Genomic DNA, 24,679 nt, shown 5'->3' on the forward strand with positions numbered 1-24,679 from the left:
AAACCTGTTCCCTCAATGATTGCTGTTGTCAATTTGGGCATGCAGCAAATTTGTTATAACCATGATGGAAATGAAAATATTTCAAGAATCTGGACAGTATACTATTTCACACTGTTTCAAAAACCAAGAGGAAGGAAAGTAACACAATGAGACATCACACATACATAAACATGAAAAGTTAGCTTACATAATTAGAAAAAGTTAAAAATAAATTAGTAAAAATAAATTCCCAGTATAAACCCAAAAAAGCATTGCTATAAATGCAATCCAAAACAACCAATTAGTGAGCTGGTCATGTTTCTGCTGGAAAACCACCTTTTTCATTCTTGTTCTTACACAAGCAAGTAACTGTGGAGAAGCAGGCCAAAGTGCGTTATAAGAGGATTCAAATGTGGTTTTATCTGTGGTACTTTAGATGCAACTTTCCCCCAATCATCGGAAAAGCTTAAATAGACTGTTACACAGACTCAGATGGGCCAAATAAGTCATCTGATATGCTGCTGAATGGCTGAGAGTCCATTAGTTGGCTTAGTTCGTTATCAAGGTCTTCTTCTGTATCATCTGTGTACTTGCTTATTTTTTTGGAGTGCTGGTCTAAAGACAGACTTTCTAAAGTTTCTATATCTTCAATGCCCGCTCTATAGTGGATCATAAGAAGTGTTAGAGCTTGTAGTCTTTCACCTGATTTAGCCAAAGCAGCAGAAAGAAGTGATTTTTTCCTTGTATCAGTTGTCTCTTTTTCTTCTCTAACAAGAGAATTATTATGTTCCAACTCCTGATCAATTTCATTCTGCAGTTTATCCAACATGAACTCTAGTTTCTGAATCCTTTCCTCTGTTGGCAAGCCTCTGTACAGATCACGACCGATTTCTTTGACTGCAATGAAAACACTGTCATCCAGACCACCCTCCTTTCTCACTAACTTTATTCCTGTGCTGTTTCCCCGTTTAGAAGGACTGTTTGGACCACAGACCTCTGTGTCACTGCCTTCGTTGTCTGACGTGTTGGGTGTATGTTTTGGTGAAGGTTCCACAAGATCAGTTCCTGGTTCAGAAAGGCGAGTTTTAGAGACCTGACGCAAATTTAACAAACGAGAGCTAGTATTGATAATATGCCTTGTCAAACCTGTTGTTTTATTAACTGACTTGCTAGCTTCAGCATCAACACGAGGAGGCAGGCCTAAAAGGGTTTCCTGTCCTTCCAGTCTGAGGTTTTTCAGAGTCCTGTCTATTCGCCTATCAGTTGCTCCACAAAGAGGAGTCTCGGCTAGACACTTTTCTTGACATTTTTTATGGCAAACATAAGCACAAAACATACACTGTGAAGCAGCTTTAGTCCAAACTTTTTTCTTACAGTAATCACACCAAGTTGGGTTCTGGAACTGAGTATCCTGGAAACTATGTTTGCTTTCTGTTAAACCTACCTGTCCAACAAAATGCTCCTCTTTAGGGAGAGCGGAAACTTCTTCGACCAAATGAGGTTCTTTTTCTTTCTCTATGTTAGTAACTATATGGTGGTCTGTTTCTCCTTCTTTTAAATATTTGAAGTGAATAGTAATGTCACCAAAGCAAAATTTGTCATTGAATCCCTTCTGCATACTCAGATTTCGTAGTGCGGTTCTAGTGACTATAGCCTTAGGTGAGGGGGCTTCTAGTCTGAATTTTGAAAAGTATTCCATGTTTGATGTAGCGAGGCATCCTAAAGCCACTTCTTCAAGTTTTAAACTAACGTGCCCCAAACAGATGAGACCCCCCAACTTAAAAGGATCCCTGCACCACAGTGCAATGTTTAAGTATCTGTGGCAGGCTTCTATGTCAAACAAACAGGATGCTCTGGTTCTTGTCCATTTTCCTAGCTTATTACGATAAAGAATTTCTGACGATTCCCACGTTTGACGGTCATCAGAACTGTCCTTAGTAGGGCAGGAATTTTCTGAAGTAAAATCTTTACCCACTTCTTGCTTTGCTAAAAACTGTTTAGATGTAGCTGTATCTTCCGTTGGATCCATACCTTTTGCTTGCTTTTCCGATTTATCTGTAGGAGGAGGAAGAGGCAGCACCTTCTCTGGCTTTTCAACAAGCACATCTGGTTCTGCCTGATTTGGGGTATCAGTGGAAGGCAAAGGGACTTTCACTTGTGGTCGTGGTGGCACAGGTGGTTTAAAAGTGGATCCTTGGGTAGGTTTTGACACTTGTGCTGGGTCTGTTGTCTCAGAAGATTTTAGGGGTGAGGGTTTATTTCCTTCTTTGGGTGGAATTTTTGGTGGTAGTGGGTGACCTCCCCCAACTAATTTACGGTTTAAAACTGGTGATATAGCTCCAAGGGGTTTAAGAGAAAGTGTTGTTGGAGTACGTTTGGGACTATGACTTAATGATTGTGCCTCATCTTTGAGCTCATTTTGTGCTCTGACATCACTTGCCAGGTCTTCAAATTCAGAATCCAGCTCTCTATTTTCAGCATCTACTGCCAGCCCGGTGGCTTCCTCTTCATAATTTGGTTGGCATGAGCTTGACAAAAAGTTTTCTTCCAACTGTCCAAAATTATCTTGCAGCACTGCACCTTGATTACTCTGGCCCACAGGCCTTTCATAGTACACCAGGACCCGGTCACCAGCCTGCTTGATGAGCTTCAACACTTGCAACGTCGATGTGATTTTCACACCTGGTTTAAGATTTTAAAAGGGAAAGCATGTAAACTACTGTAATAAAAATTGCCTAAATTTGTTAAATATAATTGCCATTACCTCTGATTATTTAACTAATGGAAGAGTAATAGGAAAATCTCAAAAATATTTTATTTAGCTTTGGATGAATCAGTGTACTGATTCTCAAAACCTGAATGTGCCGATATCCTGGAAATGAATTACCTTTTCAAACCAGATGACACAGAATCCCTAAGAGTGCCAAGCTGCTAACTCCTGTTTCCCATTCCTTCCTTCCTTAGGTTAGACTGACATTTCTTAGTTTGAACTGAACAGAGTGAGACCTATTTAAAAGAATTTTATTAATGGTTAAAACTAGACTCAGAATGATGAGAAGCTGTGACTCTACTGAAGGAAATTTTAAGATACTTCAGGCATTACAAAATATGTGATGAGTGATTCAAATTAAGAGACGAATGCTTGAAATAAATGTAGCAAAAGACTATGAATATGGGATTCTTTGTCAGGACCAGAAAGAACAAGTACAGGATAAATTGTTTTAAAGTTGGTTACTATCTGCATCTGTAATATCTATCTTAAATTTTAATGTTATTTTAATTCTAATTGTTACACTAACATAGTTTAAAATTCAAAAGATACAAAAAGATGTATAGTGAAAAAAATCTCCTTTCCACCTCTATCTCCCAGCCATATTGTCCCTTTCCTGAGGTAGCCCATACTAGCACTTCTGGCATATTCTTCTAGAGACATTCTAGGTGTATTATCATTTAAATACTGTTTGTTTCCTGCCACTCTTCCCACCCTCACCAAAATAGCACTTACCGAAGAGATCCCTTTATGAAGGACTTAGAAAAAGGTAAGAAGGGCTCTTTGTTTTCCAAAGATCTTAAGGCCGTTCTAAGTAAATAGAAGTAACACCAGCCCCTTCTAATAACCTGACTTCAGAGTTCCTTAATCTGTGTCCTCTCCTATTTCAGCTACCTGGGAAGATCAGCCTTTAACCTGGGCATCACTAAGAACTTTTCCACATCAAAGAGCTTTCATTTTCAATTACTCTCTGATCACAGTCTCCTATTTTTGACATCTTCGCATCCTGTCTGCTAACTGAACCTGTTTTTTGGCAATTTCCTGGCCCAATCATTCCTCCTTTCTTCTCAAGGTCCTATTTGGCCTCCTGATCCCACCTGCTTTTCTACACAACCTCAGTCTCAAGATTACAATGATGTTCTCACCAATAATTTTCATTCTCTTGTCCTAGCCCTTTCCTCTTTACTACATACCTGTCTTTTTGATCTCCAGCTTTCCCAGCTCCACCATTCCCCCTTCCTGCTCCTGAGCTCACCACCTGGATCTAGCAGCAAGTCATGCTATCCATCTTCAGCAAGGTGTTCAGTGCTGCTTAGCATCCTTTTGATTGTTCTATGAACAACTAAGTCTTCAAAACACTAGCTGCAAACCTTTCCTGTTTCCCGAAAGCCCACCCTTTCTACTCTCTTTTACTCTGCAGATGATGTCACCTTATTTACCAAAAAGATCAACAAGAAGCTGTCTTTTCTTCCTGCTAATAATTTTTATTATCTTATTTCAGAGGAGGAAGTATCCCATTATTTGTATATAGAGGGTGTCCTAAAAGTCGCCATACATAGGGAAAATGGGAAATTGTAGCTAAATGTGCCTTTATTTACAAAATATTCATCATGAAATTTGACAAAATTTTTCCTTTGTAGTCTTCATAGTCATATTTTATCCTCACTCACATTTTTTCTTCCTTCCTTTAAAAATTTCCTTTTCCTTAGTTTCCATGACACTGTACTAAATTCTGATCATCTCTCCTTTGGTTTCTTGTACTCCACCTATAGGACCTGCCCCTTATGTTATCAAGGTTTGTCTGTTACTAGTTCTCTCAGCCTTTTTTGCTCTCTCCCTGCTAATTACAGCCACTCCAGTAGTTTCAAAAACTATCAACTTTTTCTTTGGCTGGTTTCCTCCCTTCTTTAGTCCTATATTCCCAACCTCTGGAAGTCACACCACCTGGATGTTTTGTTGGTCACTACATTTTCAGCATAGTTAAGTTCTTCTTTGACTATCTCATCCTCTGCTTTCACTACTGTGAATCAACTTGCCATTACCAGGTAACCCCATGTGAATCCTGGAGATAGAGCTGACTGACTCCCTAGATCCATTTAGCTGGGAATTCTAACTCAGAATTTCAGCCTATTTTCCTTCCCTGTTCAGATCCTCCTGATCTCTGGCCTCAGCTATAGTAATAAACAGTCCTTAACCGCAGTCCCTCACTCAGATCTTTCCTACTTTAATCACCAAACATACCACTGCCAAATTTTTCTAAAGCTTTGGTTCAAAAACTTTTAGCCTACAAACTCATCACCCTGAAATTTAGACCTTTCTAATATGGCTCTTTTTGATTTATCCAGCCCTAAGTTCTACTACTTCCCTCTAATCACACTATGTCCCAGCAAAACTGTAGTTTGACATATGCATAAATGAAAAACAAATCTCCCTAATGATCTGTAGTAGGCAAAAACTTCAACTAAATCTGAACCCATTTTTTTTCTGGAGACAGTCTCACTCTGTCACCCTGGGGCTAGAGTATAGTGGTGTCATCATAGCTCACTGCAACCTCAAACTATTGGGCTTGAGTGATCCTCCTCCCTCAGCTTCCCATGTAGTTGGGACTACAGGTGTGCACCACCATGCCTGGCTAATGTTTCTATTTTTTGTGGAGATGGGGGTCTCACTCTTGCTCAGGCTAGTCTTGAACTCCTGACTTCAAACGATCCTCCCACTTTGGCCTCCCAGAGTGCTAGGATTACAGTTGTGAGCCACTGTGCCCCATCTAAACCCATTTTTTATGACCAAAAAAATCTGCCCTCATCTCTTCTTCAATCAGCAGGTGCTTTATGGATATGGCCACATACCTCTCAGGGCTGAGTCATCCAAGTCTGGATTTTTCTTTTGGAATATTTCAAACATATTCAAAAGTTGAGGAAACAGTAAAATGAATTCTACTGAACTTCAAATATAACATTTTACCAATCTTATTTCAACTATCATCAATCCCTTGTTACTAAATATTTTAAAAACTATTATATATCCATATAAATGAATTATAACTATAAAAACTTTTTTGAAAAATACTCGTTGACATGGAGCAAAGTTTATGACATATTAAAAGAAATAATGAGCATTACAAAAAATACATAGAGTAAGTTTTCAATTTGCTTTCTGGAGTTGGGGCAGGGGATATATTTATGTACAGAAAAAAGTCAAGAAAGAGACATATAAAAGTTTTTCTGTTACGTTCCAAGTTTTAAACATGAATGTGTATTACACCCTCCCCTCATGTCAATAAATATATGTATATTTATAAATGTTACAAATGATGTGAAGGGATAACTTTTGATTTTTCACTTTGCATACATTTATATTGCTTGGATTTATGTATTTATTTTTCATAATAGGTATTTACTACTTGTGTAATTGAAACAAAACCCAAAAGAGGATATAAAAAAATAAAAAATATTAATTTTATCTTGTAGGTAAAACCAAAACAGGGTGTATGTATAGACATAAAAAATTTATATTGAATTATGGTTTTAGTGGTGGGAGATTCTTGTGGCTATTATTTTATTAAACAACTATATAATGGATGAAGTCTGTATCTAGGCTCCGCCTAAGTGCTATGCATCACCAACATCTGGGAGCTTGTTAGAAATGCAGACTCTCAGGCCTGCTCCAGGTCTCTGAATCACAATGTACATTTTAACATCATGTCTGGGTGACTGGCATACACATGAAAGTTTGAGAAGCACTGCTTATGCTTTGATCAGAGGAATTTCCATGTGAAAATGTTAACTTAGTTGCGCTCCCAGGTGTGCAACTACATAATTTTCATTATTTTACCATCATGATGGATTTGAATCAAAGAAAGTTTCTTTGACATATAACCAAGGGTAATTGCTCCTTGGTTTGGGAACTGCTCTACCTTATTTATTGTCTTAGCTGTGAAAGAACATATCACATTCCCCCTAAAAGATCAACTGTGACCAACCATGTGTTCAAGAAATCTCTTGACAAGCCTAGAATGCGTGAAGCAGGTACTACAAAGGTCTGAAAAGGCTGGGACTTTCCCCCACTGCTGTGCACCACGCTGAGTCCCACTGCTTAGACATATTCATACAAGCAAATAATCTGCGTATCCACAGAGTTTTTATTGTTGTTGATAACAATCCAACTTAGAGGATGCAAGTAACACATGTTTCCACCACTGATTAGAGTTAAACTCTGATAACAACATATTAATAAATGGCTGGCCACTCAGACAATATGGAGCCACAGGACAGTTTGAGTGTGCTCTCCTGGACAAGGAATGTTAGTTTCTCTCCTGTTTATAATGCGGTCCTGACTGAGGTGGATAGTAGTGCTAATACTACCAATTTTAGGCTCAGAGTAGTAATGATGGTGGTCATACTGAAAGTAACCATTGACTTACCCTTACTTTCACATTTGATAAAAAATAGAGTAGTAGAAGGTGGGAAGGGAAGGGAAATTAGAGAGGTTATGCAAAAGTAGTCTAAAGTATCTTAAAGATTTATATGTTAGGACTAAAATGGCATATATATTTTTAAAGTATTTTGAAGCCCTCCTTCAGATTTTTATTTATAATACAGTTTATTACTTTCTTTCCATTATAAAAGCAACATATGCATATTACAGAAATAAGGAAGAAGGAAGAGAAGAACAACCTCACATCTACTTTCTAGTTTATCTGTAAACGTAAAGTATATTGCATATTAGCATAATTACCTCCAATAGCAATAAGTCGATCTCCCCGCTGAAGATCTGCAATTGCAGCAGGCGAGTTTGGGGCCACAGTTTCAATTATGACATGCCCAGCATATCCATCAGTTGACTGGACAAGACGAAGTGTAAGTCCAACACTTTGTAAATTCCCTTTTATTAATTCAACCTTTGATAAAGGGGGAAAAAAGGAAAACAGATTCAATGGATTCATAGTAGTGGAGTGAGAAAACAGTAATACACTGAGAGTACCACAGCTGATGCTGACTTTTATATCATGGCAACTATTATTAAAGTTAAATAGAGGTGGGAAGAAATCTTTATTGTAATAATATTAACATATTCTTAGACTACACATTTAAGTCATCAAAAAAGTTAAACACTTTGTCTTCATATTCCATGTTTACTGTAGAAAACTTGGAAATAAACAGAAAGGCAAATGAAAAGAAAATCACTCCTAATCATATTATCTAGAACTACTGTTAATATGTTCTATTTTTGATTATATATTTTAACACAAAATTGAGAACTGTCTCAATAAAACTGAGACATCATGAATATAATCATATATTGTGAATATAATTTTGAATCTTGCTTTTTTCAAATATAATGGGTATAATATACATCATTATATGTGCTTTGGAAACTCTACTTTTTATGGTGCATTCTTAAATTTTCTTTTTTAGGGTGAGGCCAAAAAAAGAGTTTACATTTATGCATTATTAACAGTTACCTTGTGCCCAGTGGTGTGCACCTATAATCCCAGTTACCTGGGAGGCTGAAGTGGGAGGATCCCTTAACTCCAGGAATTTGAGACCAACCTGGGCAACATAGTGAGACTGTCTCAATTTAAAAAAAGAGTTATCTTATTAATAAGATGCCCTGTTCTAACTCATCAAGATCATTTTGTTTTATAAACAAATCTGTCATTTAATTTATTAGGAATAAATATCTCAGATTAACATCATCTGTGAACTTAAAAAAAAATCATCATGCTATTTGTCCTAATACAAATCATGGGTTTAAAAAAAAGATAAAAAGCTGTGAACCAAAATAAAATCTTACCCCCCCTCCCCCAGCTGACTGAATGACCACCTTTTGGTCAAGAGGACCCCAGAAATATCCTAAAGCTGAGTTGCTGGCCATGAGAAGGGAAGTAAGACATGCTTCATCATGCCCCCCTCCCTTCCTGGAGATAGCCTTTGTAAGTCATTAACAGGCCTAAGGCTATGCAAGACAAACCTGCAGGTCCTCAACTGACACAACAAATATACGTCAGGGGGCTTGTCTCTGATTAACAGACTTCCTTATCTAAACATAAAACATTCCAAGCCTTTAGACAAAGTTTCATTTCTTTAAACAATTACAAATCAAAGAATCTTTAAACCCACCAGTCCTGCATTTCTCCCCTTTGGGATGTCCTGCCTTTTGGGGCCAAACCACTGTATGCCTTCCATGTACTGATTTGTGACTTTACATATAATTCCTGTCTCCTTGAAATGTATAAAATCAGACTGTAACCCAACCATGGCGAGACCACTTGTTCAAGGCTTCTTGGGTGTGGCTCTCCGGGCCATGGTCACACGTATTTGGCTCAGAATAAACTTCTTTAAATTATTCTACAGAGTTTGGGTTCTTTTCTGTTGACAACACCACATCTCTTCAGATGACAAGAATTAAATCAGTGTTCACTGAGTTCAATTACAAATCAGTCTAATTGTATTATCCTCCAGCCCATATTTCTTAGTCCTGTTCTTCAAGGATATCTCAAAAAGGACTTTGCCAAATATTCTGCTAATATCCAAATGTATCACTGTCTGGATTGCTTTAATATATAAATCCCACTTAGCTAGAGATTCAATTTTCCTACCTAATGCTATTGGCTGGTAAAAGAACCCTTATTGGAATTTGTTCTTTAATTTGGGTGTTAATAGGTTTTGTAAAGTTGTTTTTATTTTAAGGAAAATCTTAATGATATTATGCTCAAGAAATGGCAAATGTGGTCAAATTTTGGATTCCCTGCAAGTTTACAAAAGACAAAACACCTCCAAAAAACATCATTTGTGTTTAAATCTCCCAAAACATCCATCTAGTTCCTACCTTAAGATATAGCAAATAGTTACCATATAACGTTAATTAAAGTGCTTTACTAAAGGGCTTTTAACAAAGCCCTTAAGGACACATTCTCTTAAATCCAGGAACATAAATATATTCTTAATATAAAGATTGCCAAATTTTAGAATGTTAATTTTTCTAGTTACAGAAATCTAAGAGTAGCAAATGGGTAAAAAATTAAATTGTATGGGTCTGAATATTATAAATTTTAAAAATTAACACCTGGATTTGGAATGTCATTTTTGTGATTTACTGTTTGCTCTTAAAAATAGAACGTAGGTTCATGGGATGGGTTGAGAAGTGAACTGAAGCTAGTATAGGTATTAGTATATAACAAAGGTAATGGGCTGAAAAAGGGTAAAATGTTTTATGAACTGTCTCTTTAAACCCCCCCTCACCCTTTTTGGGAATTAAAATCTGCTTTCCTGCCTGAGGCCAGTAATAGGAGGAGCAGAAGAGTGTTCTTTGTTTTTTTGGACCACGTGAGATGGCTCAACCCAACTGTCTGGGCAGAGGTCATGAGACTATCTTAACCAGAGATGCTACAGTTAAACAGCACTATCCTGAATCTGAAAACTCCCTTTAAAAGCTCTGTATTTCTGCTTATAGATAGGACAGTGGTACTTTAAGACTAGAGTCTACCATCCTCCTAATTTGCCAGCAAATTAATAAACTTCTCTTTTCTTTTCCTCAAACCACTTGTCCTTGTTCTTCCGATGTGGCCTTGGGGACAAGTGCTGAATTTTCAGTAACAAGTGTACTTTAGTTTCTTAATTTATTTTCTACTGGCAAATAATATTTTCTCCTTTTCTTTTCTTACTTCAAATGATATTGGAAATAAACATTCCAGATACAAAAAGAGATAAAGTTTTCAGTAGGAATAATCAGGGCAAATACTAAATTACCTCCTTTTCTCCCCAATTTTTATTACTGATTATTAGCAAATGCTCTTAATTTCACATTTATACAGGGAACACAAGACATTGTTTCTTTTACCTCTTTTCTTGTTAGATTATTTTGTTTACTTTTTTTAAGCTTGCACACCACTAACCTATCTAATTTTGGAGTTATAGTTTCAGCATTCCCTGAAATAGAATTTACTGCTTTAAGTTCTGACAGTGATTCAAAAGTTTCAGAGTATAACAATACCTCTTAATTAAAAACGTGATAAAACAAGGCATTTAAAAATGAAAATCACACAAAAATATTGTTATTTTAATGTAAAATTTAGGCTAGAGTTTACAAGATCATCTAAATGATACATGACTTTTGGAACAAAATTGATATCTCCTCTGGGGTAAAACTACTATTTTTAAACAAGAATAGTAAAAAAATAAATTACACTATACGATTCTCTCCTATATGTATCTCTATTTTAAAATTATACATGACTATTGGCTATACCATGTACTATAAAATACATGCCAAAAATAAGAATTTTTAAAATGATGACATAAAAAATAAACAAAAATAGAAATTCTACATATTTTTCCTGTTTGCTGAAGCATGTGGCATGCACTCCCTGGAATATGATATCATCACCTGAGAGGTTTTGGTTTTCAAGATTATGGAAAATGTCAAATATATAAAAAAGTACAGAGAACAGTAAAATGAACCTTGTGGTAGATTATAAAACATAATTACAAATTCCTCCTAGTCTCGTATGTACATCATTTTGCAATGTAACTTTACTAAACCTGTCATTAGAGGTATAACTTGTTTCTCCATCACACCCTCAGCAACCAATATAACTAGAAAAAATAAGCAGAGGCACAGACCATTTGAACGTTATGAACCTTGACATATTGACATTTACAGAACACTATACTCAACAATGGCAAAATACATTCTTTTCAAGTGCACATGATAAATCTGCCAAGATGTGGAAAGGTCACAAAATAAGTGTCAACAAGTTAAAAAAGACTTAACTTATACAGAATATACAGGGTATATTCTCTGATCATAATGGAACTAAATTAGAAATCAATCAATCATAGTAACTAGGAAAATCCCAAATATTTGGAGAGTAAAACCATACACATCTAAATAATGCATGAATCAAAGAAGAAATCATGAGAAATCAGAAAATGTTTTGAATGATGAAAATATAACCAATTAAAATTTGTGGGATGCAACTAAAGCAGTGTTTAGAGATAATTTATAATTTTAAATACTTATATATGGGGAAAGCTATCATTCTGGGCCATTACAGCATTGTTAGAGCAAAAAGATGGAGACAAGAAGTATATCAGGAAATTAAAATCACCATGATGATATCTATCAGCTGAGATTTAATGGAAGAGAAAAATCCTACCCTGATTATAATAGAACACATTTTACTAGGAAAAAAAAAGCAATACTTCATAGAGCATTTCACAGAATTCTATATATTCTGATAATCTATTAAATAAAAGGTCCAACGATGTTATCTTGCAATAAATAAATATGAAGTTTACAATATCTATTTGCAATAAACATGTTCCTGAAACCTGTACTTTGTGGCATGACTGACATTTTATAAGAGAAAGAAGAAATAAAATTAATAATATTATTAAACACTATATGCTAAGTAAAATTGACACCAATGTTTGCCAAGTCCTCCCCAGCTTTGGGACTAACTCTGCAACCCTCGAATCCTGCCTATGGTTACAGCGGGAACAGCCATGCTTATATAACGTGTTCCACTGCCCTGTCTCATTAGAGTCCAGGGGCACACACCTGACCCAAGCAGCACCAATCAGAGCTCCTTTCTGAATGTTTGGAATTCACATTCAGAGATTCCTTGAATTAAATAAACATAATTGTAGCCGTTGGCATCTGTATATGTTCTCATGGACTGGGAAGTGGAGAATGCCAGTCTCCAGAGTGAAGAATAAAGCCCACAGACAGCCAGGAGCAGACAGAAGAGAGGAGACTAGCCTGATAGTGGTATAGTCTCTGGTTCCAGTTTGTTTATAAGGCCTGGCTGTACTCCTGCTTAAAGCTGTGTAAGTCTAACCCACAAAGCCACAAATAGTGGCCCTGATGCCTGCCCTTGAGGTCCAAGGAAACAACCCAGTATCCTTAGAGAAAGTACCCTCTTTTTGTCTAAACTAACTTCAGTGAGTATCATTTTTCTCTAACAAATTCTAGCTTACTAGGCATTGTACTGGAGACTATCATATAAAATCTCATTAAACTCAAAGTGCTGTATTAATTAAATTAAATTATAAAGGTAGGATACACTCTCTGTGGTTTAGCCTGTATCAACTGGCCTGAATCTTGTTGAAATCAAAAAGTATTTCTGAAGTAGAAATACTGTTTATATGACATAAAAAGTTTTTATCAATTGTCAAGAATTGCTGACATATGCTAACTAAACAGCAATTACATGAGCGAGCTGAATCGCAGGTGTCAATACACACAAGAATGTAGACAGCCTACATTTGACTTCACCACCATGTCAGTCACAGGTTAAAAAATTCTAGCTGCATGTGCATCTGTCTTGTACAGAGCAATTTAGTAACCACACCAAGATAGCCTTTAAGAGCTCTCACACTCTGACACCCTTTTAACTCTTCTTAGACCCAGATGGGGACATCTTATTTTCACCTGGGGGGAGAAACAACATTGATTGTTTTTAATCCCTTCCTAACATGGACATAATTTTACACAATGGATAAGAAGAGAATATATTTCAATGATATATCCATATAATTCTTATTTTACAAACTGTTCTCTCCTACATGAGCTTGTTAACATTGAACAAAAAACAAAAACCTAAGAGTAAAAAGATCACTAATACCCTGTTACTGTAACCAGATATATTTTGAATATTCTTTCATCGAATAAGTTTCTGAAAAAGACAGCATGAGAACTATTTCCAGCTTATTTTTGGAAAGTAGTGGGGCAGGGAAGGGAGAATTGTGACCTAAGACACAATAATCAGTACATGTAGGTATACAACGCCAGTATAAAACTGAACTTTCAATAGCAGGCTTTTATTTTTTTAGAGACAGGGGTCTCGTTCTGTCACCCAGGCTGGAGTGTGGAGGCGAGATAGTTCACTGCAGCCTCCCACTCCTGGGCTCAAGTGAAGCAGTCCTCCTGCTTCGGCCTCCTGAGTAGCTAGGACTACAAGCACGCGCCACCATACCTGGCTATTTTATTTTTATATTTATTTTGTTTTAGAGACAGGGGTGTTGCTATGTTGCCCAGGCTGGTCTCAAACTTCTGGCCTCAAGCAATCCTCCTGCCTTGGTCTCCCAAAGTGCTGAGATTACAGGTGTGAGCCACCCTGCCTGGCCAATAGCAGGTTTTTAAATGCAGATAACCATTCCCAGGTCTTCTGGCCCAGTGTAAATCAATACCTATTCCACCAGAATTCTCATTATATTACAATAAAAAGAGATGCCCACAAAAGCCTGTTTGGAAAGTAATTACATCTGAATGATTACCTTGCAAATATACTTAGGTTTCTTCTTCTGTTTTCTCTTTTTAAATCTGAAGTTCCGATTAATTTTTTGATTTGAAACAAATTTAAACTTTATACAACCATTCCAGTGAAATAAAAAGCTCAGAAAAGTATGCAAAGGCTGAGGTTGATATGGAAACAACAGAGTGGAAAACTCTTGCCCTTTTTAAAAGGGGCCCTTTGTCAAATAGGAACAACGGTTATTCTGAATCACCAAGTCAACTCTCAGCTTCACATATTATTGTATTTCTGCAAGTGATTTACATCTTACTAAGGAAATATAGAGCCTTAGGGACAGATATTTTTTTAAAAAAACAACTTATTTACAAATAAACTAACTTTTTATCTTGAAATAATTTCAAATTTACAGAAAAGTTGTAAAAATAGTAAAAGAATTCCCATTTATCCTGACCCCAGATTTCCCATTAACATTTTGCCATATTTGTTTCTCTCTGTATATTATTTTTCTGAACCATTTGAAATTAAGTTGCACACATGATGTCCCTTATTCCCTAAATACTTAAGTGTGTATTGCCTAACAAGGACATTCTCTCACATAACCATAGCATAATTACCAAAGTCATAAAATTAACATTGGTATGATACTATTATCTAATCTACAGACCTTATTCTAGCTGGAATGCAATTTTGAAATATTAAGCAATAGCTTTTTGTTTTTACATAATCTTTGACCAAGGAATTAAGTCAGAGGTTAACAAACTATAGTCCGTGGGCTGCTTTTAAAGAAGTCTTACTGAAAAGCAGCCACACTCATTTGTCTATATCTTATCTATGGCAGCTTTAGAACTAAAACAGTACAGTTGAGTAATTGTGATAGTGACTGGCCTGCAGAGTCCAAAATATTTACTATCTGGCCCTTTCCAGAAAAAATGTGCCAAACCATGACTTAAAGAATATATGTACATGAATATAACATATCCTGACATTAATTTTAGATTTCTTTAAAACATCAAAAAACTGGAAAAAAGCCTAATGTTATCAGTAGGAGATTGGTTAAATGAATTAAGGCAGCAGTACACAACCTTTCTGGTACCAGAGACTGGTTTCATGGAAGACAATTATTCCACAGACTAGGGATAGGTGGGGGTATGGGTGGGGGTGTGGGAGTGTGGGGTTTTGGGATGATTCAAGAGCATTATATTTACTGTGTAGTCAAACCTCTCTGCTAATGATAATCTGTATTTGCAGCTTCTCCCCAGGGCTAGCATCACTGCCTCAACTCCACCTCAGATCATCAGGCATTAGATTCTGGTAAGGAGTATGCAACCTAGATCCCTCATATGCACAGTTTACAGCAGGGTTCACACTCCTATGAGAATATAATGCTGCTGCTGATCTGACAGGAGGCAGAGCTTATGTGGTGATGTGAGTGATGGGGAGCGGCTGTAAATACAGATGAAGTTTGCTTGCTCTGTCACTTGCTCGCTCCTTGCTCACCTCCTCCTGTGCAGCCCGGTTCCTAAAAGGCCACAGACCAGTACTCGTCTGCAGCCCAGGGGGTGCAGACTACAAAATTAAGGTACACAGTGAAATATCTTGCAGACATAAAAACAATTGACACACATACAAGGGGACAGAAATATGCCCTTGGTATATCTGAGTGAGGGAAAAGGCAGGTTATAAAATAAATAATCTCAATTTATTTTTTTAAAGACCACACAACCACATTCTATATGTAAATAGTGTCTGTATGTGTGCGTTTAATAAGTTTTCATAAAAGGTTAACTGGGTAGTGGAATTATGATTGACTTCTGCAGTCTTCTTTATAGCTTTATTTTTTTTAAATGGGGGGAATTGCCCTTAGCAATTTCCAAACATATATAACTTTTATCTTACAGAGATTGCCAATTTTGTTAAAATATGCAAGTTTCCATAAGTTTCACAAATGAGTATATCATCACAAAAATTCAAAGTCTGCTTCATACTTCCTTATGCTTGATAGCTTTCTACTTAGACTTCTGACAACATTCTCAGTGTTCAATTTATAACAGATAATTCACATTTCATTTAGAAAGCAAGCCATCTGTCCATATTTTAAGAATCACTAGATAACCTTTAAATACAATGAATTACCCACAAGTAGTCTTATTTACTGTGATTAATAAAACATTCTTATCTTTTCTAGTATAGAGCACACTGTTTATACACAAACAACTTCCAAATATAACTGCCTATCAATCCATTATCAATGTAAATCAACATGCTTACAAATGGGAAACACAGATGTCCCCAAACTCACTTTAAACTCTAGTCATGTTCAATATTTATGTGGAGAAATACACAATAACTTATGGAAATACTATAAAGACTAATAGGACATATGAATTAAGTGTTGCTGTTGCCACCCACTTTCCACTTGCCTGTTTGAAAGCAAAAACAAAAATTCCAACCTAGTTTTACTTTTAGCCTACCCATTTTAAAATACCTTTGATTAGTAAATGATAGAACTTCACACTTATAGTAAAACACAAACGTGGTGAGTGCTAGAGATCTCAAAGAGTTTAATACCATAAACTACTACTTCCTAAGAATTCTAAAACTTTGTTATTAATTTTACAGATGTCCAGAAGTTTTATGCTATGACATTAATACTCTTTATTCCTAAGAAGTTCTTAATTTATCACAAACCTCCCTAAAATTTAAATGATTAAATTTAACTATTGATCTCCATCCTCCTATAATATCTCTTAATAAGCTTGCTGATGTTCTTAAGTCACAATCTGAGAATACTATCTTAAAAAAAAAAGCACTCTGTCTGGACCGTCTGCGCTGCAAAGGGATCTGATTGAGGGGGGAAGAAAAGGGGCTCTCGGAAGCAGCCCCCAGCCGCTTCCCCCGGAGGCACAGAGGGCAGGGGGCCTTGGTGAATGGCTTTCTTGCTGGCCACTTGCAGAGGTTTGGATTCAGGATTTGTTCCTAGTGTTCAAGACTTTGATAAGAAACTTAGAGAGGCTGATGCTTACCTACAAATCTTGATAGAGCAATTAAAGCTTTTTGATGACAAGCTTCAAAACTGCAAAGATGATGAACAGAGAAAGAAAATCGAAACTCTCAAAGAGACAACAAATAGCATGGTAGAATCAATTAAACACTGCATTGTATTGCTGCAGATTGCTAAAGACCAGAGTAATGCGGAGAAGCACGCAGATGGAATTATAAGTACTATTAATCCTGTAGATGCAGTTTATCAGCCTAGTCCCTTGGAACCTGTGATCAGCACAATGCCTTCCCAGACTGTCTTGCCTCGAGAACCTGCTCAGTTGTGTAAGTCCGAGCAGCGTCCATCTTCCTTACCAGCTGGGCCTGTATTAGCTACTTTGGGACATCATCAGACTCTAACACCAAATAGTACAGGCAGTGGCCATTCACCACCTAGTAGCAGTCTCACTTCTCCAAGCCATGTCAACTTATCTCCAAATACAGTCCCAGAGTTTTCTTATTCTAGCAGTGAAGATGAGTTCTATGATGCTGACGAATTCCATCAAAGTAGCTCATCCCCAAAGCGCCTGATAGATTCTTCTGGATCTGCCTCAGTTTTGACACACAGCAGCTCGGGAAATAGTCTGAAGCGCCCGGATACCACAGAATCACTGAATTCTTCTATGTCCAATGGAACAAGCGATGCTGACCTTTGCGATTCACATGATGATAGAGACGATGATGGGGAGGCAGGGTCAGTGGAGGAGCACAAGAGCGTTATCATGCACCTCTTGTCACAGGTTAGGCTTGGAATGGATCTCACTAAGGTAGTTCTTCCAACATTTATTCTTGAAAGAAGATGTCTTTTAGAAACGTATGCAGACTTTGCACATCCGGACCTGTCTGTGAGCATTAGTGACCAGAAGGATCCCAGGGATCGAATGGTTCAGGTTGTGAAATGGTACCTCTCAGCCTTTCACGCAGGAAGGAAAGGATCAGTGGCCAAAAAGCCATACAACTCCATTTTGGGCAAAATCTTTCAGTGTCATTGGACATTATGAAATGATACTGAAGAGAATACAGAACTAGTTTCAAAAGGACCAGTACCTGGGGTTTCCAAAAACAGTGTCACATTTGTGGCTGAGCAGGTTTCCCATCATCCACCCATTTCAGCCTTTTTTGCAGAGTGTTTCAACAACAAGATACAATTCAATGCTCATATCTGGACCAAATCAAAATTCCTTGGAATGTCAATTGGGGTGCACAACATAGGGCAGGGCTGTGTCTCGTGTCTAGACTATGATGAACATTACATTCTCACATTCCCCAATGGTTATGGAAGGTCTATCCTCACAGTGCCCTGGGTGGAATTAGGAGGAGAATGCAATATTAATTGTTCCAAAACGGGCTATAGTGCAAATATCGTCTTCCACACTAAACCTTTCTATGGGGGCAAGAAACACAGAATTACTGCTGAGATTTTTTCTCCAAATGACAAGAAGTCTTTTTGCTCTATTGAAGGGGAATGGAATGGTGTAATGTATGCAAAATATGCAACAGGGGAAAATACAGTCTTTGTAGATACCAAGAAGTTGCCTATAATCAAAAAGAAAGTGAGGAAGTTGGAAGATCAGAACGAGTATGAATCCCACTGCCTTTGGAAGGATGTCACTTTCAACTTAAAAATCAGAGACATTGATGCAGCAACTGAAGCAAAGCACAGACTTGAAGAAAGACAAAGAGCAGAAGCCCGAGAAAGGAAGGAGAAGGAAATTCAGTGGGAGACCAGGTTATTTCATGAAGATGGAGAATGTTGGGTTTATGATGAACCATTACTAAAACGTCTTGGTGCTGCCAAGCATTAGGCTGGGAAATGCAAAGTTTACAACTGATGACCACTAGGCGTAATTCAGCAACAAACAATCTTCCTTTGGGAGAACCTATTCACTCCCTTCTTATTACAGTGGTTCCTATCTCAGGGATATTGACTCTCTGACGCAGATGAACAATTAAAGCGGGAAAAGCTTCCCTTTTTTCCTCTGTGGCAGTTATGATTTTGACTTCAGTCCTGAGAAAAACTTCAGGTTTTGAAAAAAGATGTCTGCTCCTTTTACAAACCCCAGGCATTGGAAAGCATTTATAAATCCAAGTCTCTAACTCTGCACTCTAGTACTGCTATTAAGATATACAAGCTCTGTTTCTTAGTTCATATAATTTTTGGTGTTATATATATCACACACACACATATAAAATATACCTGATGCCAGATTTTTCACAGATACTCCACCTATTGTAAATATGGGTTCCTCTGAGTTGTTTTAGAAAATTAGCGCAATGTTTTTTTTTTTTTGAGACAGAGTCTCACTTTGTTGCCCAGGCTAGAGTGAGTGCCGTGGCGTCAGCCTAGCTCACAGCAACCTCAAACTCCTGGGCTCAAGTGATCCTCCTGCCTCAGCCTCCCGAGTAGCTGGGACTACAGGCATGCGCCACTATGCCCGGCTAATTTTTCTATATATATATTTTTAGTTGTCCATATAATTTTTTTCTATTTTTAGTAGAGACAGGGTCTCGCTCTTGCTCAGGCTGGTCTCGAACTCCTGACCTTGAGCGATCCACCCGCCTCGGCCTCCCAGAGTGCTAGGATTACAGGCGTGAGCCACCGCGCCCGGCCAAGCGCAACATATTAAAAATCAAGTGTTAGGAAATTTCATGGTCTCACCTATAATGACTTTTATTTTGGAAGTGAAATATTATTAAATTGTAATTATACTCAAGACTTCTTAAGGCTTCATAAAGTAATTTTTTCAACAACAACCAAAAAAAAAAAAAAAAAAAAGAAAAGAAAAGCAAAAACACTACCCCATGACTGAGCAAGATATTCCACCTGCCCTCCTCACCTCGGTACAGGAAGGGTTTAAAAGGGAGTAGGGGAGGGGGTTAATAAGGATACACAAAATATCAGCACTAAAAACAAAGCAGTAAAAGAAGTGGCATTTAGGCCAAGTTCAATAATTATAGTTACTATGTGCCAGGTATTGTGCCATTTTATATACATTTAACCTTTATACCCCATAAGGCAGTTACTATTATTTTTAGAGATTAGGAAATTACGTGCTCACAGTTATATAACTAGAGTGGAAGAACCTGGATTTGAAACCAGGTCTCTTGGGCACCATCTGTGGAGATGATATAGTAGTAAAGAACACCAGCTCTGGAGTCATACTGTTAGCTGGATGATTTGGGTAAATTACTTTCTCTCTTTGGGTCTCAGTTTCTGCATATGTAAAATGAAGATAATAGTGCCTATTTTCATGGGGTTGTTCAGTGAGGGTTAAATGGCTAATGCATGTAAAGTCTTAGCCACTCTGTGATTGGCACAGAGAAACTGCTTAAATCTTGTAACTTGCTAAGTACTGGACTGACTATATGTGGGCAGGAAGTTGTATACTACTGCAGGATCTCTGGTAACACTTGTCTAACACTTTCCCAAACAGTTACTCTCTTAGTTCTGCATCCTGAATCTGCCAAATAGCTCAGAAAATGAGCTATTTGGCAAAGTGGGCTTTTATGCTACTGTGCCTTGGAAAGAGAAAGTTTTAGCTTGTGAAAATGTATGGACTCAGAATAATAGTTTTATTTGAATCACAACAAACTGCAGGGGCCTAATAAACAGAACCTAAAAATAATGTTTAAGTTTTATGAATATTACCCCCTTACACCTTGCTCTCAAAAGCTTTAAAAAATATTTAGATTCCTACTATTATATTGTGAAACCATTGTTTTTCTTTATCCTATCTGAAGAGATCTAAAAACAGTGTAAACCCCAAATAACATGTTTAATTTGCTAGATAGACACTAAAAGTTGAAACAATAGCAGTGAAAATATAAAACCAAAAACTAGTAGATCAAAGCACCACATAAAAAAATTCCATCTCTTAATGTCATGACCTTTGATAGTCACTATACCTCAAACCAACTTGTCCAGAACGAGATCCTCTTTCTCTTCCTCCTTCTCCCTCCTCATAGCTCATCTTTCTGGCTTCTTCTCTCAGTCCAAAAACTCCTCCAAGCCACACTATCTATTTTCCATCGCTATTGCCACCATCTTGGTTCAGGCTTTCATTACTACTCATCTGTACTTTTTCAGGCCTTTTCCTTGTCAAATCATCCTTGACTTTATCCACTGCTGACAGATTTGATAAATATATTATTGATTACCCCCCATGTGCCAAGTACTGTGCTAGATATTTTAATATACAGAATCTTATTTAACCCTCATATAACCATGTGAAACAGAATAGGTCCCATTTTATAGAATAAAGTACTTGTGGATGTGACCAGTTTAGGGACTCTAAGGTCATGTTGCCAGTAAGTGACCTAGTTAAGACTCAAAGCCAGCTCTAAGTCTGCCTCAAGAAAGATTCTGATGAGGTCAATTTCACTCTAAAAAAGCCTCCATAGCTCCTATTGTCTTGGAGATTAACAATGAAACTTCTTAGACTTATATTTAAAGCACTCCATAATATGGTCCAGTATTTTTTTCTCGTTTTGCATAATCTTCCTATGCTACCATATTCTTTAGCCAACTTGGACAACTCATTGTATACTAAACCACACCCAAATATTCTCACTCTTTATAGGGGCTTATGCCATATGTCCTTACCTTGAAATGCTTCTCTGCCATCTCAAAATCCTACATATACTGTGAGGCCTTGCTCCAACGTCACCCCCTTAATTATATTCTTTTCTGGTTTTCCCGAAATAATGTTACTTCCTCTTCACTGGAACCTCATAGTACTTTATTCTGAATTCTCTTACAGCATTCTTATGGTAATAGTAATACTGATGCTCACAGTACTAATGATCTTATTTCCCCATTACTTATTTTACTTACAGGGAAGGATGATATAATGCCTTATACTTCGTATTTGGTTTCTTCCTTCTCATACTCACAGTGCCTGATTTGATTTGGAGAGTTATGTTTGTATATTTTAACTTAAGATCCTACTCTTTTTCAAGCATTTCCCAATCATACTAAAAACACTTAGAAAAGACAGAACTGCATCCCTTATTTTTAATCAAGATGAACTTTAAGAGTGTTAATGTTGCATAGGATTTACTATTAAACCTCACAGGCAGTTAGTTTATTTAAGAAGCCAAATTATAGAACATTATATATGGTTAAAATTTCATAGAGTCCCCACTGTATTCACAAATACTATCAAATTGAACTAAACCAGAGTTTTCATAAAAACTGACATTTTCAAAAAAGCTTTATTTGCTTTAATCTTTCTCTTCCTTTTGATAAGATTAAGACTGTAAATGGCAAATGGTTAAACAGAAGCACCAAAATGCTATCTGCAAGGCATCTGGACTTAAACAAACACACCAAAATGCCAACCCTTAGGCATCTGGTCTAATATGTTTATAAGTTTGCCTGTCTCAGATGTTCTTACTTGAAATCACAGTCCTTTAGGGAGCTCTCTTATACTCTGTATGTACATTCAACAATACGTGAATAGATCTGGACTTTGTAGATACATTTGGTATCATTCAACAAGACTTCTAAAACTCTCCAATAAAGGGAAGTAAGGCAAGTAAAATTTTACATCATACCTAGTCATTTTATTTAGGCTACATTAAAGTATACACATACAGTAAAAAGTCTTTTGATGTTCTTAATGCCAAAAATAAATATTTATACTATTATGCACATTTGTAAACTAAAATTCTCACTCTAAAAACCAGGCTTTTCACAAAAGTAACATTGAGCAGTAAATCTCCTTTTGTGTACTTCCTCGTCCTAAGCATTTTTATTTGGTTAAAACATACATCAGAGATAGCATGGAAGGGAGAAAGGAGACAGAAGTGTGACTAAAAGTCATGCTGAAACTCTGAAGCTCTAGAAGACAAAGTGTTGAGAGTAAATGGAAACTCATGGACAGCCAGCCAGCCTCAGTCTTCCAGAAACATTTATTGAATATCCACTGAATACTCAGTGCTATGAGCAAAAACAATCACGGTACCTGATAATATGGAAGATATTGCCAGAGGTAACACTGATGAAATTATCATACAAATATAAATATGAAATCCCAACTATGATAAGTATTACCAAGGAGTTTCATGCTAGTTAGGTAACATCTCCCAGAGGAAATGATGATTGGTGTATTAATCAGGCTCTGGTAAGGAAATAGAAAACAACTGAGTATTTGAAATAGAGGGGTTGTAAAACAAAGGAATGGCTAACTGGTGATAAAGAACTGAGTACCAAACAGGAGACAGTGAGGAAACTTAGATATTAACAACAGTAAGAAGCCATTACCAATCTTAGGCTGGAAGAACAGAGTGGGGAAGTGGTATTGTAGAGGCCAGGGGCTAGAGCATTAAGCAAAAGCTGGAAGCATGGTAGGTCTGTCCTCTGAGAAGAGAAGCATGGAACCGTGGAGGAGAAAGAGCAGCCGCCAGACATGTCCAAGGCAGAAGGGAAGAGGAAGAATACCCTGACTTCCCCAGTCCACTCCCATTTCCCATCAATGCTTCACATTCATCAAACCCAGCTGAAAGCCAGCTGACACTGAAGCCTTAAAATACAGCCTGCAGAGGTCAGCCCTCTCATGGCATAGAGCAGGGGAAGGTCCCAAGAATGCACCCAACGGCATTCCTTCTTCTAGATCTGTGCATCTAATATGGTAGCCATAAGCCACATGTGGCTACTGAGCACTTGAAATGTAGCTAGAATGAACTGAGATTCAAGCTATACTGTAATTGTAAAATATACATCAGATTTCAAAGACTTTGTAGAAAAAAAGAATGTAAGATATCTCATTGATTTTTATGTTGATTACACGTCTAAATGACAATATTTGAGATGGATGTATGGGTCAAATAAAAAAATGCTAAAATTAATTTCACCTGCGTACTTTTCCTTTTTTCAATGTAACTCCTAGAAAATTTAAAATTATATAAAGTAGCATATATTTCTATCAGACAGCGCTGTTTTAGGTCACGTATGAAAACTGATTAAAGTCCTGGACTCAATCTTTCAGGGTATTACACCTGGCCATCCTTACCCTGTTTCCCACATCTGTAAGCCAGATCTATTTGTGACAAAATATTTTAGTAATTATGTTTTAGGAACCTTTGGTATGGATCTTTATCAAAAGCTTTTTGAAAGCTGAAAATGCATTTACTGCTTCCATTTCTTCTATATGCTCATTTAGCCTCTTCATATTAGACAGAAATGATTTCCCTAAATATTGATTTTTCTCCCAACTGATTACCCTTCCTCTACACCAAGTGTTTCCTGTACTCATTTGCTCTAACCTTTACTCTGGAAATAAAAAGAGACTCACTGGGCTCTATAACAAGCCAGACTACCTCTGAATCAGGCTCAATCTTAGGCAGGTAAACATGGCTGATCTTATTTTGAAAGTTCCTTCATTCAAATCCTATTTCACCCATAGTTTCCGATCTCTCCATACCTCTGTTCTAAAATGATTCCACTATCACCACTTCTAAACTGTCTTCTGATTATTAGAATACCATTCACAGTCCAGATTTTGTTAAAGGTAGTAGGATTTCATCAAATAAGTGTAGATATTATAGTCATAAGACTGTGGCTCTTTGTATATGAGAAAAGTATTTCACAGACTCTATAGTACTACATATGTTACATACTTGGTTTGCAC

At 37.0% G+C, this 24,679-nt stretch overlaps 1 protein-coding gene and 1 pseudogene across 1 annotated transcript in view; one reads left to right on the forward strand and one right to left on the reverse strand.

The window, feature by feature from the left end:
• Nucleotides 1-233: 233 nt before the first annotated feature.
• The window catches only part of PDZD8 (PDZ domain containing 8), a 76,466-nt gene continuing 52,020 nt past the window's right edge, over nt 234-24,679 (reverse strand). The window contains exons 4-5 of the mRNA XM_069460126.1: nt 7,487-7,649; nt 234-2,661 (exon numbers count right to left, since the gene is read on the reverse strand). Of these exons, the coding sequence (XP_069316227.1) occupies nt 458-2,661; nt 7,487-7,649 (2,367 nt within the window). The 3' untranslated portion in view covers nt 234-457. The remainder of the gene's footprint in view (nt 2,662-7,486; nt 7,650-24,679) is intronic.
• On the forward strand, nt 16,935-19,005 carry LOC138376189 (oxysterol-binding protein-related protein 9 pseudogene; annotated as a pseudogene).

This window comes from Eulemur rufifrons, chromosome 28 (assembly GCF_041146395.1).
Source record: "Eulemur rufifrons isolate Redbay chromosome 28, OSU_ERuf_1, whole genome shotgun sequence".
Lineage (NCBI taxonomy): Eukaryota > Metazoa > Chordata > Mammalia > Primates > Lemuridae > Eulemur > Eulemur rufifrons.